The 22,820-nt window shown below is 43.3% G+C and overlaps 1 protein-coding gene across 1 annotated transcript in view; it reads left to right on the top strand.

Moving 5' to 3' along the window:
• Positions 1–859: 859 nt before the first annotated feature.
• Positions 860–22,820, top strand: part of HAO1 (hydroxyacid oxidase 1) — a 48,800-nt gene continuing 26,839 nt past the window's right edge. Inside the window, exons 1-2 of the mRNA XM_050952203.1 lie at positions 860–1,240; positions 9,750–9,901. Of these exons, the coding sequence (XP_050808160.1) occupies positions 1,104–1,240; positions 9,750–9,901 (289 nt within the window). The 5' untranslated portion in view covers positions 860–1,103. The remainder of the gene's footprint in view (positions 1,241–9,749; positions 9,902–22,820) is intronic.

Raw genomic sequence — 22,820 nt, 5'->3', positions numbered from 1 at the left:
CCACTAGTCCCATCATGCACTGCTCCTCCCAGTATGGAGAGAGATTTAAGGCTATGGGCCGGACAGGCAAATGAACTGGAGTTGATGAGGTCTTAATAATATGGGTGAACATGGAGTTTGGGTATGGGGGGAGGGAAGACACAACCAGGAGTTGATGGGGTGGGGGAGGGTAGCTAGTTAGAGAACCAAGGTCACCCTCTATCTACCCCCGCCCCCACAACTCCCCATCACAAACCAACAACCCTCCACTCACTGTTCTGACCCCCTCAACAACCTCTCCTTTTGCTGGGGCATTCAGCCTTCTTCCCACTGGGGTTCTCACAGGGCTGGCCCCCACCTGCTAAGCTTGTGTCTGCAGAGGAGGAATGGGCAGAGGCTTCTGCTGCCCACAGCCCCTCCTCCAGGGGAAAAGAGAAAGCACAGCACCATTGATCTAGGTGTTGATCAATGAAGCAGTGAGGGGCCAGTTTTTCAAGTTACGAGTGGTTTGTAGAGGTGGGATTATTTATATTACAGAAGTGGGCTCTGCTGTGCTTGGCTCTGTACAAACACACAGTAAGTGCTTTGGGGCAGGTATTGTCTCTTACTGGCTGAGTGGACAAGATGGGGCGGGAGAGTGGAAGGATTATCCCATTTTACAGAAGGGGAACTGAGCCACAGGGAGAAAGTCACTTACCCAAGGACAAGGAGTCTGTGGTAGAACTGGGAATTGAGGCCAGATCTCCTGAGTAGAGGCCCTGACCTGAGGGACTAGCCTAGGTTAAGCTTTAATTCATACATCTCTATAGTGCCAATATGTTTGCTTATTTATTCATTTTTATTTCTTGTTTCTCCTTTTCCCCACTTTGTATATCTTTACATCCAGGATCTGCCCTGAACCCACTGGGCACATACCTCAAACTGTGAATCAGAACAGAATGGCAAAGTCCAAAGAGAATGGCCAGACTCACGCCAGGATTGTTTGCACATTTTTAAAAGTCAATTCAATTGATTCAGATACTTGAACTTTGGAAAAGTTCCCACATTAATTATTTACAGGCTGAAAAATAGAGCTGAAAAAGAGTGGGATATGAGAAGAGACTTATCCTGCGGGGTCTGCAAAAATGTCTGGAAAACCAGTTTGTGTTGGTGATTTTGAACAGTATGCCAAGAGAGTTCTTCCAAAAGCGGTGTACGACTATTACCGATCAGGAGCAGACAATCAACAAACATTAGCAGATAATGTAGCAGCATTTTCAAGGTAGGAAAAAGACAGAGTCACTCTTTAATATGTTGAAAGTCTTTACTAGGAGTAGAGCTGGTTGGGGAATATTTTTTTTTCTCTGCAAAAAAATAAAAATAAAAAACCCAAACAAAAAAATACAAATGAAAAATTGTTCATTTTCTTCGATATTTTTCTTTGAAAAGAGAAAATAAATTAGATTTTAAGTAACTTTTTTGTGAACATGGAATTTCTTGAAAATTTCATTTAAAAACAAAAACCAAAAATATTTTCCATCCAAAGATGGAAAATATTTTTGGCAGAGTTTTGGTTTTTGTTGGGTTTTTTTGACCAGCTCTTACTGGGAGCCAGATCAATTTTCCATTGAAGTCTGTAGAAAGACTTCTATTGACCTCAGTGTGCTTTGGATCAGAACTGGGATAAGCACTATTTAATCTGCTAATTGAGATTTTAATTTTTACAGTCGTCTTCACATGTCTGCTATCAGGGTATATTTCAGCCTCCTCATTTTTTCTGGGGGTGGGGGTGGCAAATGAGAGATGTGGGAAAACTTCAAAACTGGATTGCACTCCAGCAAATTTGCAACCCACACTCATGTTTGTTAACTCGGACAAATATACTAGCAGCGGTAGGTAGCAATCTTTAGATCAGTTTCAACCTTCGTCAGATTCTCTGTGCGAGGATGAAACTCAAAGGGATTTATATCATATCTCAAAATAATGAATTACTGCTCCTCCATTCAGTTATTCAGACTGCCAATGACGTGCATTCCTGCAGAGCAGCTGACTCCAAGCTGTGTCCTATTGGTGCATCCAGGGGCAAACCACAAAACCTAGTGCACATTCTGAGTGCTTAGGTTGCATGCTAGACATCTCTACCAAGGCCAGCCATTACTGGCGGGCAGTCAGAGGACTAGACCAGTTCTGTTGGATGGAGGGTTTTCTCAGGCCCGGTCTATGCTAGAGCTTTCAGCCGGCTTACCTTCACCGCTCAGTGGTCTGGAAAATGCACCAGAGACAAAAAGCTGCTTTTCTGTCTTTTCTGTTTTCTTTTCTTTTCTCTTTTTGAGTATGTTTGTCATATTTTGTCTTAAAGAAAACAGGATCAGACTTCAACAACCATCTAAACTAACTTTTCTCCAAAAAGGGCCAGTTACTACCATCTTTTATTCTGTCTAAAAGCCAAACAAAGAGGGACATTCCCAATAAATAACTCTGTGCAGCTAAAGGGAAGATTATAAGGGATATGGCTAAAATGAAAATCTTACTCTTAATAGTTTGTATTTCTAATGCTGAAACTGGTTTTCCTTCTTTTTCTGTATCTTTAATAAAAGGTGAAAATGATGTTAGTGGTGGTGGTTATAACTGGAGAAAGCCAGCCATAACTTGACATGAAATTTTGGGGCCACACTTAGCCATTTAATATAACAGGAAACAACTAGAAAGAATGAAATGCAGTGTGTGTCAGTTTCTGTAGCTGTAAAGTGTGGACAAGAATTACTACCTTCCCTTGTAAAGTGCTTTGAGGTCTAGTGTTGAATAGCACCATAACAGACCCAGTTTTTCTTAGTATTAAACCACAACTGCTGTTTTGGATTTTTCCAACAACAATTCCCAATAGCAAAAAGTAACACTGAAAAAATATACTGGGTCTGCTTCCACTCGCGTATAAATGTCCACGAGAGACCAGTTTTTATGCTAGTCATAGTAACTTTCTTGTATTCGTTGATTTCTCAGTGATTGTTAACACCTCTCAAGAACTTGAGTCCGTATTGCAATAAGAGCCAAGGTTCACATCCTAATGTCAGGATTTTATTGCTAACGGTAGAGCCCTGGGATAACATGGTGGTGATTGTTGTAAAGATGAGATTTTTAAGGTCCGAGAAGATGTTGGGATGTCAGAGCACGTCATCCCTACAGAATATGACCTTGCTCACCTTGCATTTGTTTTTAGCTCATGTCTTTCCCAGGCTGTGCTGCCTGGTGATTAAATTCACTCTGAAAGTTTTCTAATTACCAATCAGGGTGAACAGAGAATGGATTTTAGGACAAGGTCAGGATGTCTTTGGCTTGATGGCACTCAAGAAATCAATCTGAAATCTCTTCTTTCAGCATTTTAAATGAAGAGCGAAGGGGGAGGGGAATCAAATTTCTGATAACCTGTTGTGACACACTCTGCCGTGGACTTTGCAAAGGCATTTGGAACAAGCGATGTTATATTCCGGGACACATACATGGAACAGTGACCTCTTGTTTACCAAAGACACAGCAAAAGATCATTGCCTGGTGGCTAGGTATTAAGGTCATTCAAATGACTGGGCATATGTATTGGGGAAGACTGAGAATGCAGTCAGGTTCAAGCAGGTATTTATATTCAGTTAAAAAACCCCCCAGGAATGTTTTGTATTTTATACAGAAGTTCAAAGGAACAAAGAGGAACATTGCCTCTGGAAAGCCAAAGTACTTCACTGAGTAGCAACAAGTCACTGCATTTGGCATCTCCCTCTTCAAGAGGTGTGTTTGAACTGGGGATGATTTATGGCTTGCGCTCACTTACTCTGGTCAGCATCTTGCTTAAGCCTGTCAGGTGTAAATTCTCAACACCGAGTGCTGCTGATGGAGGATAATCCCATACTGTGTATAGCACATGTAGGAATTCCATCACACTGCCCTGGGAGACTAAAGAATCTACTGTGAACACATGCATCGTGCTCTCACCCCATCGATAGCAAAGGGGGAATGAAATATTTTCTTGTTCCTACTCCAGAGGGATCTCCAGAGAAGCAGGTGGGACGTACCCACTATTAAATGGCTTGTTTGAATAAATCTATGGAAATTTCCACCAGTCTTTCCCCTTTTAATGAGGATACGCTGGCTCATTTCTCTGATGTCTGTCATCTAAGGATCTCCAAGTGCTTTACAAGAAAATTAACGGATTCAATTCAAAACAGCCTGTGAGAGCTAATACGTTTCCTCTGGGTAACAGCACCAGCCGTGACAGTTTATGACAGGAAGTGCAGAGCTGTAGAGAGAAGTAAGGTAGCAGAATGAGTTAGAATGTGCCTGGGATAAGAAGCTTGATTTCACAGTATGTTTATCTAGCAGCACAGAGCTGGGGCATTAATTAGCACTGACTCAGAGGGAACGAAGGAGAGTTGGTTAGAATGTATCATATTTAAACATTTCAATGAGATTTCAAATACTTGAAATATGAAATCAAATAGGCGGAAATGTCAGTGATTTTTTCCCCTTCTTGTTATAAACCTAATTTAGAACTGATTGAAATTTTTCAAGTTTTGAAACTTCAATGGAATTCAAATGTCAAAATTAAGAAAAAATGAAGCAGGGGAGAGAAAAGAAATTCCTTAAATTCCTCCTCCCTCCTTTGTTTTAAGCCGACTTTGGAAGAAAGCTACTGTGACATTCCCCAGGGTACAATCTGGACCGTTTGAACAGCTGTGTCCCCTAAAATCTCTACCCTGGAATGCCTCTTGGCCTGCTCACACTGACTTCAGCATGCACATTCACTCCCAGCTAAATACGTGAGCACTCTGACCAGTCATTCATGAATTACTTACAGGCCCACACCCACTAATTCCCAGCCCCGGATTTTCCCCCAGCAATGTGCGTCTTGTACTGTCCAGCACACTACAGAACAATGCACGCTCATAGACAGTCCATCATTTCATCAAAGGAAATCATGTATGCGTCAGCCTTGCTATTCCAAATGGAGTTTTCCTCACACTCTAATCCAAACACACTGGTTAAGATAAAACAATGAGATACATTTATTAACTACAGAATGATAGATGTTAACTGATTACAAGTGACCATCACAGCCACTGACATCACAAAAGCTACTTCCTGTATCACTTAGATGTACAAAGGTGTTTTCCCATCCCAATGACTGACCGCACAGCACATGGTTATGCAGGTTACATTAGCTTGGGAAAAAAAAGTGGATGCTCAATAGATGATTATTAAAAAATATATATACACTGTCTTGAATATATGTCCAGGAAATGCTATTGTTCCAGGGCCCGGAGGAACCACGTGTCATTTTCTTTATTTTGTAAGAATGGATGACCTTGTAAAACCACTGCTGAAACGGGAGCATTGGTCCAACATCTGTCTAGAACTTGCTCCATGAAAATGTTTAAAGGGGAGAAGTATCAAAAAAAGGAAACAAAAAAGAATATTTTAGGAGCCATATATTAGTGATAGTAGAGGTCCAAGGGGCTGGGAACTGAGGTTATTTTATTGGTTATTCTCCTAAAATGTGGATGCTTATAAACAACAACCGAGCCTCCTGATTCTGCAAATTTAGGCTGGAAATCTCATCAAAACTGTCTTTTTAAAAAAAGGGATTTTGGTACTTCTGTGTCTGTTCCTGGCGAGAGTTGTGGTATTTTGGCATCTACGGCTTGATCCTCAGTGGTATCCTTAGGCAGAGCTACATTGGTTTACAGCAGCTGGGGATCTGAGCAGGGGTGCTGGAACAATGTGAATAGAAGGGGTGCTGAGAGCCATTGACCCAAACTGTAAGCCCTGTATATAATGGAAACCACTTCATGCCAGGGGATGCTGCAGCCCCCCCAGCACCCCTAGTTCCAGCACCTATAGATCTCAACCTGACAGAAGAAAGCATGGCCAAAACCTGAAAGTAGAAGGTCTGGGGGTGGAAAACCTTTCATAGACTATAAGGTCAGAAGGGGCCATTGTGATCATCTATTCTGACCTTCTGCACATTGCAGGCCACAGAATCTCACCTACCCACTCCTGTAATAGACCCCTAACCTCTGGCTGAGTTACCTCAAATCATGCGTTAAGGACCAAGTTACAGAGAATTCACCATTAAAACTGCCAGAACCATAAGGTTTTATTTTAAGTTTGCCTGGAAAAGTGAGCAAAGGTTTTAGAGGGATTTACATTTTCTGCCCTGTTTTGCCCATCCCTGCTTTATAAGCACTGGGAAAAGTTGACTCGGAACATCAGAGGAGACCAGTTGCAGTAAAGCAAGGAGTAAGTGTTGTTTGGTGGCAGTAGAACACACAGTTCACACCAATCTTCTAGTGTCATCTCAGGCCAGAACAGAAAATGGACCTATGGCTTCATATAGGAAGTCTCCGGAACTCTAGGTTGTAAGTGCCAGAACGGAGAGGCTGATGGGGGGAGAGGGAGAAGGAGCAATGTCCTCTTCCTTGCAACCCTCGACCTATCCTTCACCAAAACACAACAGTCAGATTGGACAGGAGGAGGTCTTGATGGGAGTGGTAATTCCTTATTTAGTGGGTTGCTAGGCACAAGGCTGAGGGCCGTGTCTTATGTGAATGTAATGGATGAGAAATAGGATAGATTGTAAACTCTGCGGGGCAGGACCCATCTTTTTGTTCTGTGTTTATACAGCCCCTAGCACCCTGGGGTCATGGTCCATGACCAAGGCTCCTCCGCAGTCCAAGAATGCAAATAACGCTCGCATAGTTAAATCACACGGCTACTTCTTCACTTATTCCTGAGCACAATCTCTTGAACTAAAGAGACGGTAACATTTTTCTCTTCCCAGGAAGAGAGCGCTTTCCTGGAGAAGTAGGATGGTCTCCTGGGTAAGACGATGCAGGGAATCTGGGTTTAATTCCTGGCTCTGCCACAGACTCTGCCTATGTGACTGGGAAAAGTCACTTCATCTTTCTGTGTCTCAATTTTCCCTCTATAAAACTTGTTTTGTCTACTTAGATTGTAAGTTTTCAGGGTAGGGATCCTCTCTTATTATGGCTTTATAATGCCTAGCATAGGGCTTCTCAAACTGGGGATTGAGACCCCTGGGGGGGTCACACGGTTATTACATGGGGGATCACGAGGAGTCACCCCAACCCTGCTTTGCCTCCAGCATTTATAATGGTGTTAAATATATAAAAACGTGTTTTTAATTTGTAAGTGGGGGTCGCACTCAGAGGCTTGCTGTGTGAAAGGAGTCACCAGTACAACAGTTTGAGAACCCCTGGCCTAGCACATTGGAGCATTTAGAAGGTACCCTCATATGAATAATAATAATAATAGAAGTGGTGCTTGAAAGGGAATCCGTGACTCTAGTGCAGCCTGAGTGGCTGGACTCAGCAGTACTACAGAGGTAGCCAGGTAGCTTTTAATTAGTTTTCTTTAGTTAAAATTCAGGAGCCACAATCTAATAGCAAGCAGCCATGCCTGGTTGTGCATTAGCAAGACACTGATGTGTGTCTTGTCACTGCATGCCAAAAGCCCCCAGCCCTCCCTCCTTGTGTCTCACAACGCACTCAAGACATGCACCAATACCTACTAACGCACACCCTCTTGTGGCTGGTGGTAATAATGGCTCGATCTTTACTGTTGTCTTTCGGAACTCAGCCTGTTGGTCGCAGTAAGCGTGACTTGACAGACAGCCCAGCGTTAACGTCACCACATGCATATTTGTTATTTCTATTGTGATATCAGGGGGAGGGAGGGGGTGAGGCACGGAGGGGCCGGGACCCCACGGTACTAGGTGCTGTACAAAGACTCCCTATCCTGAGTTGCTTACTGTCTAAGCACATGATATTCAGCTTTATTGCGATGCAATACATGACTCATCTGGTGCCTGTTTTGGAATACCGTTTCGTGGCATCCATTTTGGGAATCTGGCCCTTATAAAGAACCAGAATGGTGTGCTCTTCATCGGTGTGATCTCCGGGCATTGAAATGGATGGGGCCCAATACAGAGGCTGGGATGGTCAGGCGGATTCTGGTCATTCAAGGAGTAGAGTGTAATTTACCCATTGGCCCTACCTAAGAGGGAGTGTGTGGCTGTGCATAAGCAGACCATGCAACAAACGGAGCATTTCAATTCATTCCATCCTGCCCCACTTGCTCCAGGAAGGAAGTAATCTTGCTGCTGGTACAGATCAGTAGCAGGTGACTTTCCCCTCTGCACTGGGCCATTGCTTTTAAGTGGAGAGGGTGAGGGAAACCAAGGCTCTACTCATTTCCTTCCCCTCCCCCCCGCTACTCAAACTTCTCCCCGTTGCTTGAAAAATCAAAGAAGCATTTTACCATCCAATGTATTTACATGCCACTCCTCTCAAAATGTGCATGGGGCCTACCCAGTTACTTGTCACATAATCGCTCACCTGCTAGGATATTCACTGATCACCTGTCTACTCATTTGTCACTTAATGCAGCCATTGAGTTGACAAAAATTAAACTGTCAAACTAATTTAGCTCGTCCCACAGAGTAATCTTGCGATTTGCATCTAAAGAGCAAGCCCAGTGGAGCGTGTTCTCCCCACAGGGCCACCAGTGATAACACAGGTAACCCATGCCAGGGGATGAAAGGCTTACCTGGGACTCCCTTACTCCCCCTGACTGGGTGCGATGCGAGGAAGATAACCTCACCTTAAGGAAAGAATATGGCATATTATAGACAGCCAATGCACAGAGTGTCAGCCGCACAGGGACAAAAGTGCATGAGATCACTGACCATGCTGTACCATTTTCCATGAAATGCTCGTTTCCAGAGGCTCGCAGTTCCACAGGGGGAAATAATCGAGGGATGTTGAGATGAGCAATAATAACTTTTCTTGCTATCTGACAGTGACAGACACCCATTTCTGCTCAGGGATGGAGACTCTCATATAACTGTTTTGCATCTGTTAGCTGTTTTTTTTAATACTGTGTCAATTGATAATGTTCTGAGGCAGTGGATTCTCAACCAGGGGTACACGTACCCCTGGGGGTACACAGAGGTCCTCCAGGGAGCACCTCAGTTCATCTAGATATTTGCCTAGTTTTACAATAGGCTACATAAAAAGCACTAGTGAAGTCAGCACAAACTAAAATTTCATACAATGACTTGTTTATGCTGCTCTATATGCTATACACTGAAATATAAGGACAATGTTTATATTCCAACTGATTTATGTTATAATTATTATGGTAAAATGAGAAACTCAGCAATTTTTCAGTGATAGTGTGGCTGGGACACTTTTGCAATTTTATGTCTGATTTTGTAAGCAAGTAGTTTTCAGGTGAGGCAAAACTTGGGGGTGCTCAAGACAAATCAGACTCCTGAAAGGAGGACAGTCTTCTGGAAAGGTTGAGAGCCTCTGTTCTAATGCTTTTCACCTCTTTCTCCCTTTATTGATTCCTTTCCCACCTTGCTTGGTACATTTCATCAGCTTCACAGAAGCTTGGGATAGTAAATTAAATTTAAAGAACAGGGAGTCCTTGTGGCACCTTAGAGACTAACAAATTTATTTGAGCATAAGCTTTCGTGGGCTAAAACCCACTTCATCAGATACATGCAGTGGAAGATACAGTAGGAAGATATACACACAGTTAAAGCTGTGTTCCTTCCTAACTTTTAACTAACCCCTGCCTACTTTTCAAATAGCTCTCAGGGCTTCCTTCTCTTCTCAACCTTTCCTGACGATTGCCCCGATGAAAGGAAACCTGATCTCATTTCTTGTGAGCTGTGAATAATATAGTTCATTTTTTCTCCCACCTCCCCTTTCTCTCAGATTGAGGCTGTACCCACGGATGCTCAGGGATGTGTCTGTCATGGACCTGTCAACCTCTGTCTTGGGGCAGAAAATCAGCATGCCAATATGTGTTGGAGCAACTGCCATGCAGCGCATGGCTCACGCAGATGGAGAAACCGCTACCGCCAGAGGTAAATCACCACAGCAGAGAAACCCCTCTAGCAAATAAAAGAGATGAATGGAATGAGACTGAGCATGCAGCTCTTGAATCTTTGCTCTGTTTCTTGCTAGTGATTCTTTTCTACAGATGGCTTTTAGTTGTTGCTGTCAAGTTTTTTGTTTTTTTTTTTGTTCTCTCTCGGTGTGCATCAGTGATGAGCATTCCAACCTACGGTGGGGAAGGTTTCAGCAACTGAGGCAGAGGGCCCAAGTTAATAACCATTTCATAATCCCTGTTTCAAAACAGCTATGCATAATTGACATAGAAAAGCTGTAAGAGCGTTTTGAAACCACTGATCGTTAAGCCCATATACAAGCAGATAATAGCCTCCCCTTGTTTGAGTTGTATGCACACCTAATCCCCTGCTAGTCTAAGTGGTGTAACTGATCCTTGGTCTGGGTCAGGGAGAGATGGGGTAGGGACAACAAATATTTCTCTGTCCCCAAGAGAATGACATTTTTCAAAGAATACAGGTGCCTACATATTAATTCTGTTGTGGATGGGTCGAACTGGGACACTGTGTGTGATCAGCGTATCTTCCACCATAGTCTCTTTCAGCCAAGTAAGTTCTGCTTACTGGTTTGCTGTTCCTAAGGGAGTCACCACAGTTATGCCCATATGGTGGGGGGTCCCCTCTCTGTGGAGTTAGAAACTCCCACCTCTTGCCTTGGGATGGAGACCCCTACATCAATCTTTGGGGAGACAGGAATTCACCCATAATCACTCCATCACTGTGGTCAGTAACAACCTATCATCAGCAAACAGCCCAAGTGTTGCTCCAGCATCACTCCCCAAGTCACCAATCGGGGCACCTCTTTCCTTTGGGCTGAGGCTGATTCTCTGTGCAGTGCAACCTCATTGTGGACAGACAGACCAGCTGCTCCCTTGGCCTGTCCCCTGTCCCAAGCTCTGTGTCCCTGCAACGGCAGCAGGCATCCATCTGCAATGACCCTCCACTGTTCCTTCCATAGTAACTTTCTCAAGGTTATTTCCATCTTCTAATGTGACCAAACTACATCCAGTTGCATCTGTTGATTTCCAACATCAGGGTCTGTTTCTCTACAATAGTATCTCTAACCCAGGCATTCGTCTTTTTTTTCCATCCAGGAGATACGCAAGAGTCTTTGCCAGCACCACATTTCAAAAGCTTCAATTTTCTTCTTGTCAGCAGCATTAACTTCCCAGGACTCACATCCATAAATCGCTAGAGAAAAAATTAGGCTTTTCACCAGTTGCACCTTCGTACATTCCGAGATACACATTTTTTTCCACACTTTCTTAAAGGAGGCTATAGCTGAGCAAGCCGTCACTAGCCTTCTGATTTCTTCAGAGCAGCCTCCTTGGTTGGTGTGCCTGATCCCAGATAATTGATTTCATCTACTGCTTCTACAGCTTGTCCGTTAATTGTGGTGTCCATTGGCATCCTGTTTTGTTAGTCATGCATTTTGTTTTCATTGCATTCAGGAACAGTCTATATTCCTCACAAACTGTTTTTGCAGACTTGTTGCATTGCATCTGTGTTGTATCAAAGAGTATCCACCAGCATATCTGAAGTTGGTTAAGAGGTGTTCCCCAGTGAAGATCCCAGCTCCTTCCACTTTGTCAAAACCTTCCAAGGCTTGTCTCATAATAAATTCTGTTTATATATTAGAGGCTTGGATACAATATACACCCTTGTCTCACATCCCTCCCAGTGGAAATCCACTCATTGTCACCGATTGCTGTTTGCACTGTGGAATGTTGTTCATGGTAGAGACTTGCAATGAGTTCAGTGGTATGCTTTGAAATCCATAGATCTACCAGTACCCTCCAAAGGCAGTCGTGTTGGATGGAGTCAGATGCTTTTGAGTAGTCCATGAAGCACATGATCAAGGGATGATTGTACCCATTGCATTTTTCAATGGTGTGACGGATATTCGCTATTCAGTCGCATGTGCCTTGACTCTCTCTGAAACCAGTTTGTTGTGGTAGAACTTCTGCTTTTATCCATTTTGTGTGATCCTGAATAATATAAACCAGAACTTTGCTCACGTGTGATATCAGGGAGATGGTATGCTAGTTATTACACTCTGTATGTCTCCTGGTTTAGTTAGAGCAGAAAAACTTTTTTTGTCTGGTCTTCTTGCCAATTTCTTGTCATCTATACATCATTCTAAATTTTCAACATAAGATCAGTACCCTGTTTGCTAATCTCTTTCAACAATTCTGCAGGCACATTATCTACCCTGGTGCATTCCCAACCTTCATTTTCCGAAGAACATAAGAATGGCCGTACTGGATCATATCAATAGTCCATCTAGCTCGGCATCCTGTCTTTTGACAGTGGCCAGTATCAGAAGCTTCAGAGGGAATGAACAGAACAGGGCAATTTTGAGTGATCCATCCTCTGTCATCCAGTCCCAGCTTCTGGCAGTTAGAGGTTAGGGAAACCCAGAGCATGGGGTTGCACCCTTGACCATCATGGCTAGTAGCCATTGATGGACCAGTTCGCTATGAACTTATCTGATTCTTTTTTGAACCCTGTTATACTATTGACCTTCACAACTTCCCATTACAACAAGTTTCCCAGATTGCCTGTGCATTGTGTGAAAAGGGATTTATTTTTGTTTGTTTTAAACTTGCTACCTATTAATTTCATCTGGTAACCTCTAGTTCCTGTGTTATATGAAAGGGTAAATAACAATTCCTTATTCAGTTTCTCTACACCATTAATGATTTTACAGACCTCTAACATATCCCTCCCTCCTTAGATGAACAGTCTGCTTACTCCCTAATCATTTAAGTTGCACTTCTCTGTAGCCCTTCCAATTCTAATATCTCTCTTTTGACATGGGGGTATTCAAGGTGTGTGCATACCATGGATTTATATACCATGGGTTTATATAGTGGCATTAAAGTATTTTATGTTTTATCATCTGTCCTTTTCCTAATGGTTCCTAACATTATTAGCTTTTTTCACTGGTCAGGTGGTCTGTAGTATATTCCTACTGCTATACTCTTATTATTCAAGCAAGGAATTTCTATCCATTTCTACCTACAGTACAGTTCGATTCCTTTAAGAATTTTATTTTATTTGATTCTATGCTTTCTTTCACATATAGTGCCACTCCACCTGCTCTGTCATTCCTATATATCTTGTATCCTGGTATTATCATGTCTCATTGATTATTCTCATTCCACCAAGCTTCTGGGATGCCTATTATATTAATATCCTCATGCCAGGGACTGTGGTTCACCTATCTTAGTATTTAGACTTCATAATAGTACCCACTGCTTCAGCTTGCAGCGTGGATGGATCTGGCGCCATACTCTCTCTTCTGTCATCCTGTATTATGGTTCTGGTGAGGGATACAGAGTGGTGCAGTAATCTCTCCAATTGCATTTCATGTGACCTTCAGTGAGGACTCTGCCATCATGATCTTTTATTATATTTGATCACAGAGAAAACCTGTGCATAAGAAGTCTGACCACTGCAAACACATTACTCTTTATATTTCTCAAATTCCATAATTCTGCCTTTACATGTTCCCTCATGTCTTGTCTAGTCAGCCTTTGAATCTGTCTGCTCGGTTGCTTATATTCTCTCCCATGTTCTTCCATCTCCAAGCCATTCTTTTTCAGTCTTGTGTCATTTTTGCACCAATTCAGACACCTTCTTAGTTAACTATGGTGTGGTCTGACTCTCACTTTTCAGAATGTGTGCTTTGACTGTTCCAAGTGTAATAATTTTAATTTTGTTTCAAAGGTCATTTGGGTTGTATTCTCTTTCACCTGATGACACTGCCTTAAACCCATTCTGGACAGAGGTTATATAATTTTTGTTGATTTTGGACAAGTCCAAGTGCAGTGGACCTGTTGAACATCATATCTTAAGTTTTAATTTTATTTTTGAAGCTAACAGCTGATGGTCTGTCCCACAGTCTGCACTCAGGACAGTCTTTGTCCAATGGACACTCGATCTCTGGTATTGCTACATCATTACATAGTTGATTTGGTTTTTTGGCATACACTCCCATGTGTAAATATCTAGATTGTTGGGTGAAGATGGTGTTTGTAATGACCAAGTGAGCAGAGGAACAAAATTCAGCTAAACACTTTCATCTTTCATTTTGTGAACCCAGACCGTTTCCCCCCATCAGGGCTGGCTCCAGGCCCCAGCACGCCAAGTGCATACTTGGGGCGGCATGCCGCGGGGGCAGCAGGCGGCTGTGGTGGACCTCCCGCAGGCGTGCCTGTGGAGGGTCCGCTGGTCCCGCGGCTCCTGTGGAGCTTCTGCAGGCACGCCTGCGGGAGGTCCCCCGGAGCCGCGGGACTGGTGAGCGGCAGAGCGCCCCCCGCGGCGTGCCGCCGTGCTTGGGGCAGCAAAATGGCTAGAGCCGGCCCTGCCCCCATGACTGTTTTAGGAAAGCTTACAGCTCCAACTTTAGTATTCAAGTCCCTAATTACAGCAATGATATCTTTAGGTTGTGTTTTAGTGAGTGTCTCTTCAAGTTGTTCACAGAACTCATCAATCATATTGTCATCAGCTGCAGTTGAATAAACAGGCATAAACCTATATACTCAACTCATTGGCAGGCTACCCTCAAAGGTGAATTGTAATGATTCTGTTGCTGATTGGGTTTTCTCCAATCACACACTTCGATGTTTCCTTCGATGACATAAATGCAACCTCATTTTCTCAGATCTGGAATAGTACACTTGTATCCATCCATTGTCATGAAATGACCCTACCCTTCCAATGCAGCTCTGAGATTCCATATATTTTTGTCTTATACCTTTCCATTTCTTTGGTCACAATAGTGAGCTTCTTTTGAGGATTCATTTATGAAGGTTCAAGTCATTCTTTTCCTTGGTGCAAGGATTTGGTACAACATCATCGTAACCACAGCTTGTATTGATGGCTGGAGCCTTTTCTCCAGTATAATTTACCACACTTTCTGGCCTGGGGAGCCACACATGGATTACTTTGCCTTTGTTCTGCTATTATAATTCTCATGGGTGAAAGTACAGAGGGTGGTTTCCCATTGCTTTCTCTCTAGTTTGTGGCTGCCATTGGTTAAATCATGATTTACCTTTTCTGCCTTCTGATGACATTTCCTCCATCGAGGGTTCTACTACCTTCCTCAACTGCTCCTCCATCTGAAGGCTTTGGCACTTGTTGAGGTTTGCCAAGTCACTCAAGTGCTTCTCTGCACACAGCATTGCAGGTGGTACCATCTACTGTCATTACAGTAGCAGGCTACAAAGCCTGACCTGACCTACAGGAGGTAGGCATGGGATTTTCAGCCACCTGCCTAGCCAACTGGGGCTTTGGGCACAGAAGGCTGGCCCTTCCCACTGTTGATATGTGGAGAAGAGAACTCCACACCAGCATAGAAAACTCAATTTCTGGTGGGTTTACACTGATGTAATTGAGAGTAGAATTTGGGCCTGGTTTTCAGGCTCAACTAGATGCTTCAGCAGTAGTCCGTGGCTAGACTGTTACATGTATGGGAACAAGGCTAAAATATCCTCTAGTACATTTAAAGGATGATGGGGGTGAACTTATCAGTTCACTGTGGCCAAGATCTCATTTTTAAATGTTTTTATTTGTATTGCCCTTCGGAACACTTTAGCCATGCACTTCCCATTACTGTCAAAAGGAATTAAAACATGCATAACTCTGAAGATGTGCCTGTTGTTTCTTCCCTGCACTTCATACACTAACACAATCCCTTCTTCTCAGAACAACTTGCTCAGCTACAACAGAATTATTTTAGAATTAGGGGTCAGATCCTCAGCTGGTGCATATCAGCGCAGCTCCACTGGAGGAGCAGTCGAAGATCTATCCCATTGTTCTTAGCACTACATATTAGCAACAATTCCTTTTTTTCTGACTCCAGTTCCTGAAAACGTCAGCCAGGTAAGATGAGCGTTGGTGGGAAGCGAATTGCCATATGAGCCAGTTCTTCAGGGAGTATAAATCAGCATAGTTCTGCTGAAGTCAATGGAGCTGAACCAATTTACTGGCCTATCATTTTTACTACTTCTCTTCCTTCCAGAAACAGGCAAGCGCAGAGGCACAGAATGAACTGTGACATGTTAACTGCTGTCTTTATTTTCTCTGTAAAGGAGAGAAGGGACAAATCATGAAGTGATTACATTCTTTTGTACCTAATGAATCCCATTTCAACAACAACATGGGCCAACGTCTGCAGACTTTTGGGATCTAATGTCATGCACTAATTTAATGTTGAGGGACTTAAATCAGAGTGACCTTCAAAGCTACTGAGCACATGCATCTCCATCTGGCTTCAGATGAGAACTGTGTACACCCAGCACCTTTGAAAAGCAGGTCATTTTGATTTAGTTGCCTCTCTTTAGGCGCACAGATGTGAAAAAATTTGGCCTTTAATTTAGAAACATTCTTCTTTAAAAGAACATCTGTGGGGGCACTTGCAGCCTGATGGTGCTTCAGGGTAACAATGGTTTGCAGGAGAGAGAAACATGGAAAAGTGCCATCATCTTAAATACATGGCAAGGAAACAGGAGCAAATGACAGGTGTTTGCATTGTTGGTACTATGAAGTGCAGATGGTTGTATAGAATCCCCCCAGAACTCCTTGAGATTCTGGCAGAATCTCACAGGGTGTCAGTCATCTGTGTATCAATTTTGCTTCTATGTTTCACCCTTTTCTCTAACCCTTTCTCTCCTTTTCTTTTGTAAACTTACTGGGACAAAGACTATGACTTTCGAGGTGTCTGCACATCATCACATGCTTTTTGGAATCACCTGTAATATAAATAATGCTTAATAGATTCAGAGATTTTAAGGCCAGAAGGGAACATTCTGATCATCTAGTCTGACCTCTTGTATAAAACAGGCCAAAGAACATCACCCATGAAGATCTGCCCCAAACCCATAACTTCTGCTTGGGCCATAGCATGTCTTTTAGAAAGACACCTGGTCTTGACTTGAACTCTGAGTGATGGGGAATCCAGCACATCCCTTGTGTGCCCGAATTCTAGTCTGAATGTCTCTCGCTTCAGGTTCCAACCGTTGAATCTTGCTATGCCTTCGTTTGCTAGACTAAAAAGCCCTCCAATGCCAGAAGTCTCTTCACCATATAGGTACTTACAGAGCTGGAGCAAATCACCTCTTAACCTGCTCTTCAGTAAATTATATGGATTGAGCTAATTTAGTCTCTCAATATAAGACATCTTTTCCAGGCCCCTAGTCATTCTAGTTATCACTCATGATACCTTGAGCTGGGTTAATGATTCATAACAGATAATTAATTCAAGGCATTTTGCATCTCTTTTGTTTGTTGGGAACTGGCTCTAAATCGGTCACAATTTCCTAAGAAGGGCATAGTTCACCAGACCAATGGTCCATCTAGCCCGATATTCTGTCTTCTGATAGTGGCCAATAGCAGATGCTTCAGAGGGAATGAAAAGGACTAGCAACCATTGAGTGTGAGCCATCCCCTATTATTCACTCCCAGCTTCTGGCAAACAGAGGCTAAGGACACTCGGAGCATGAGGTTGCCTCCCTGCCCATCTTGGCTAATAGCCATTAATGGAACTATCCTCCATCAACGTATCTAGTTCTTTTTTTGAACTCTGTTATAGTTTTGGTCTTCACAACATCCCCAGGCAATTTCCTCAGTTTTGTTATTCAAAATTATCCTCCCAACACATTCTATGAATATTTTTTTGGCTGATAGCTTGCTTGCAAACAGCTTACGAAGGGAGTATTTGATATTCAGCATTTAAGTTGTTTTCATTTTACATGCCAGTGGTACAGTTTCTGTTCCCTGATTGGAGGAGCATAATCTTCAGAATCAGGTTTCTAGTGTTTGATTGTGAATTCAGTGTTTACTTGGCCCATATGTTCTGCAATAGCCACTGACAATTAGCTGCTTCTGGGATCATTCTTCTTTGTAAAGTCCTTTGCTAGAATACTTGCATGCAGAAGGGTGTGTGAAAGCAGTCAATACAACAATTCACGACAAATAAGTGCATAAAAATGCCCACACAGATTAATGGATTGTCTCCCTGGTATTACACCACCTCTACTGGCGGTCATGGGTCTGTTAATGTACAACTACAAGAATCCATGCCTTCGTCTGTAGGATTTCAGGAGCCTTTGCTTCACCATAACGGTGCCACCTGCTCAAGGAATTTAACCCTTTGAGTACATATTAACATTTCACATTTATATTGCGGTCCTGCCAAGGAGTTGGCCAAGCTGGGGCCTCATTGTACAAACGGATAGTAAATGATGATCTCTGCCCCCAAAGAGCTTACAGTCTACAAGACTGTAATATAGAACTAAAGTCCTGGGGCATTAACCAGTATTCAGTGTCCAGCTTGGGAGCTACTTCTTACTCTGGGCTGTTTGTGTCTAACTCAGCCTAACCCTATGGAATTACAGAGAGCACCCAGTGTGCATCTCGGAGGCCAGGCAATAACTGTACATGAAAGAGGACCAGTCAGTACCTTTAAATTGTTGTAATGTAAAAATAATGAACGAGGCTATAAAATCTGGGATAACGAGATAAGACCAGCACTGTCTGGGAAAGGTGCATACATAAACTCTATTTTGAGCTACATCTCCCATGCTAGAAGCAGACAAATGCCAGTGTTTGTTCCTTATTAAGGGGCAACTTTGAGTCTGGCTCTATTCCTATTGGAGGATTGAGTTCTCCATGAAAAACGTGGTTTGAGGCACTGCACACGGGGTCTGCTACGGTGAACTGCAACACAGCTCAGCACAGTGTTCAAGGACTCGATCGATCGTAGCCCTCCGATGAAGACTAGCCTTCATCGCTCGTTAGCCTTCACCCTGAATCGGAAACTCTGTAAGAGCAAGTTGCTTTCATGAAGATTTATACCATGTTTAAAGATGCATAGTTTCCATCCTGGGATATTTATTAGCTAGTTAATGGTTTCTGAGATCTCTCTACAGTTATACAGATATGTTCCACATGATGGAGCTCTAATACCTTTAATAGATAGGAGAAATTAGCAACCAGGGCTTCCCACACTGTCAGTTTTCTTAGAAATGGCTGGTCAGCTGATATTTTTGGCCTCTGTTACAATAATAGGACATTGCTGAGGAAACTGAGACCCATAATGCTTTTAAATGCAACCATGGTAACTCCGTGTTATGGCTGAGATTTAAAATGCACAAAATTCAGGACATTCCATAATTGATTACCACAGAAACCAGGACCTACTCGCTTTCAAGGCATACATTAACTGGCATATACAGTACAGCGATACAAACTACTATCCGCAAGGGTTGAGTTGTGGTTGCGGCAGTCTGATATACCTTCATTTTGGAATGTCCTGGGTTTGGTGCACCTAAAATTTCGAGCTTAACAGATGATCTGACATTTAACTGTCTTGAGTTTTAAATAAGAAAAGGAAAAAGTATGAAACTTGCTGCATTAAGTGCTTTGAGATCCAGTGAAGAAAATGCTATATAAAAGCTAGTTATTAGCAGATTGTGTGCTCAAATAAGTCTCTACCCCTGTGGATGCCTGAGTGGTATCCCTTCCAACTACAGAAACACGCAAAAGAGATTGCCAGTTGGTGTAAATCCACATGACTTCGGTGGAGCTACGGTGATTTACACCAGGTGAGGACCTGGGCTAGTCTCTTGGAAAATACAACACTCTGTAACCTTGCATTCCCTGTAAGATATACAGAAAAAATAGATTTCATATTCCTCTCCTATTGTGAGAACGTACTCCTCCCAGCAGGAGAATGGCTGTCGTGAGGGGTCTCAGGAACTACCCACCTGCATGGGGCTCTCGGCCGGAAGAAGGATGCCCTTTAGTTCCTTGGAGAAGCTGTTGCCTGGGAACTAAGGATGCCCTGATTTAATCTCAGTGAGGAATGGGGGAGGGATGGTGGCAGGTTGCAAGCACAGTAAGTCCAGCTTTGAGATGTAGCAACTCTTCTAATTAATACATCTGCTTGGGGTAGCTGGCCACCATTCAGCAGGCACACCGTCATAGGGGATTGGACTCCAAGAGACAGCACGATGCTGACTTTTCCAACACAATGGGTTGTATGGTTTGTAGAATGAGCAGTCTTTCCCCACCTCTTTGTTTTTCAAAAGCATGTTCAGTCTGTCTGATTTGCTCAGAGCATCAGCCCGAGATGGGGAATAAGTCATCTCCCAATGATTCTGACTACTGCTAGATAATGAACTGCTCCTCACCCCACTGGCTCAGCTGGACAGGCATGTGAGGTGGGGCCGAGTCAAGGTTCCAGCCATGCTCATCTCTTTCCGCCCACCTGCATGAGGTGTTGTTGAGCCAATCATGCAACATTTCTTTTTCTCTCTCTGCATCTGCAACACGAATATGGGAATGCTGTGCACAGACGGTGAGTTTCTTATACCTACTTAGGCTCTTGGGGCGGGGAGGGGTCACTTACGGCCGGGCCATAATCTGGCACTTAAAAACCAAACCAGCTAGAAATCAAGGTCAAAGTTTTTCCCCTGCGCTCTCCTATTTCGTAGGGAAGGAGGGAAGGTGTATTCCTTAAGCATCTGTAGAGAGAACAGATCTTACACTGTTTTTGTGTGTGACTTCTCTTACGTACTTCCAGTCTACTGCAACTGGCAGATCTGGGTGCCGCATTCCCCTTTAGGTCATTGGCTTCTTAGCTGTACTTCTGGAAAATCTCAATGGAGTCATTTCATTTGTTTAACAAACAATGTCAACACTGGCAAAAATGGCTGGTCTGAGCTAATCAGAGCTCCTGCAGCAAACAGAATCATGGGAGAGGCTGACACAGCCCGTGGCCTTCACGGTGCACATTTGTGGAAATGCTCCGGAATGACAGTCCTGAATTTTTTAGATCAACTGAAACCATTTTGTACTTCGTCATTGCATATTTTCCCCACTCCATAATGACTTCCTGCACAGATGACAAAATTCATTTTGTCAACGTAATTATTTTAGGCACAGCTGGCACAAAGTGTTTTGTTGAGCAATTCATTGCAGGGACTTTCTTGGCCAACTGTGTTTCATCAAACAAATAACTTTAGGCACTTCAAACAATTTTCTTTCTTAGAAAATACAACTTGGAAAACATGGTTGTTTCTCTCAGAAAATTACTGCCAAGTTCTAAGGGCATCATGTTGAACCAACATAATGCATTATCCTGTTACCTAGAGATGATATAGTTAGTGATGGATTTGGGTCAGACTGGCAATTCAGGTTGCCTTTTCCAAAGGGTTCCCCAAGACCAGAAATGATGGGAGAATCTCCCTGCGAGAAATGAAGAAAATTTAGTCACCCTCCCAAGAAACATACAAGGCAATGAACAACCCGAGTCCCAATATGTAAACCAAACTCCAGGGAACCTTAAACCCCAGGGGGTCTGAACCTAGAGGTCCTGATCAACCTATCTTGCCCATCTGGCTAAATGGGAGTGGGATTCCAGCTAGATTCTGTCTAGGTGAGAGGAGAAAACTGTGAAGGTGGGCTGCTAGTATGGAAAAAGTTAAGAAACGCTGTGTTACCTCTCGCCACGTTCCTTGGTGGGGTTTTGGCCCCGCTTCTTGGTTGATCTGGACTCATTAAACTTTAATCTGTCCCTTTATCCCATTTTTAAAATAGAATTCTCCAGCAGAATCACAATTGATTATTATTTATCAGTTATGTTGTGGTAGTGTCCTGAGGCCTCTCACTGGCCTCAAGTGGATCGGAGCCCCTTTGTGTTAGGCACAAACATAAAGGGCTCTGCCCTACAGAATTTACAGTCTGAAATGTACAATCTGAACCTGAAATGACCTTGATGCATGCCTAACTTTTGGCAATTTTAGTAGCCCCTTTGCTTTTAATGGGAGTAATCAACATGTATCTAGTTAAGGACGTGTGTCAACCAGAGTAGGATCGAGACCTAAAAGACAAGAGGTAAAAGGTAAATGAAAAACAAGTGAGTGGGCAGGCTAGCAGAATTAATCTGATGTGTTAGCTCTGTCCAAAGGTCTCTTGCTAATACAAGAGTGTCCAAAGTGGGTGTCAAGTATCAGAGGGGTAGCCGTATTAGTCTGGATCTGTAAAAGCAGCAAAGAGTCCTGTAATACCTTATAGACTAACAGAAGTTTTGGAGCATGAGCTTTCGTGGGTGAATACCCACTTTGTCGGATGCATGTGGGTGTGGATCCAGGAGTCGTTTGTATAACTAAGCAAATAAAAGCACATTCTGAAATGTAAGGATAAAATATGGTTGTTGTAGTAGCTAATTTCTTCTATCATAACACTGTTGCTAAAATAAAATACTAGAATGGGGTGCATATTTCCAGCAACAGCTAGATTATCAAACCTGACGGGATCATTGCAACCATCTGGTCTGACCAGTGCATGTGCGATGGCGTGTACAAGACCCACACTGGGGAGGTAAAGGTTAAAGAGCAGCTCTGGTCCCAGAAAACCCCGGCTGGCCATGCTCACAGTGCAGGCAGCTCAGCTCAGTCAGGGTAGATGGAGCAGGGGAGCCATTGTGTAGTGCAGGATCCTACTGAGAAGCTGCAAAGGCCCCATGTGGTTGGGCCCAGGCCTCACTGCCAAGGTGCCCCAGGCCTTTAATGATGATGAGACGTGACTGAGAGGGGAAGGCCCTTTGGAGCACAGAGAGGGAGTACTCCAGGAGGGACTCGGAGGCGAACCAGGGACATCAACAGAGGAACCGAAGCTGGAGTAGGAAGTGGCTCGGGGAGCAGACATAAGGGCAACCCACCCCCTTGGCCTCATATTTCAAATTATTGTTTCATTGGGCCCTGGGTTGGAACTAGTGGAGCAGGGAGGGCCCAAGTTCCCCTACCCATGGCTGTTGACTCCAGCTGTTGACTCCATCCACCAGGCGACATAGCCCAGAGTATCACCT

The sequence above is a fragment of the Gopherus flavomarginatus genome, chromosome 4 (assembly GCF_025201925.1).
Source record: "Gopherus flavomarginatus isolate rGopFla2 chromosome 4, rGopFla2.mat.asm, whole genome shotgun sequence".
Classification (NCBI taxonomy): domain Eukaryota; kingdom Metazoa; phylum Chordata; order Testudines; family Testudinidae; genus Gopherus; species Gopherus flavomarginatus.
The sequence above is the reverse complement of the archived record's forward strand: the minus strand, read 5'-3'. Positions and strand labels throughout refer to the sequence as shown.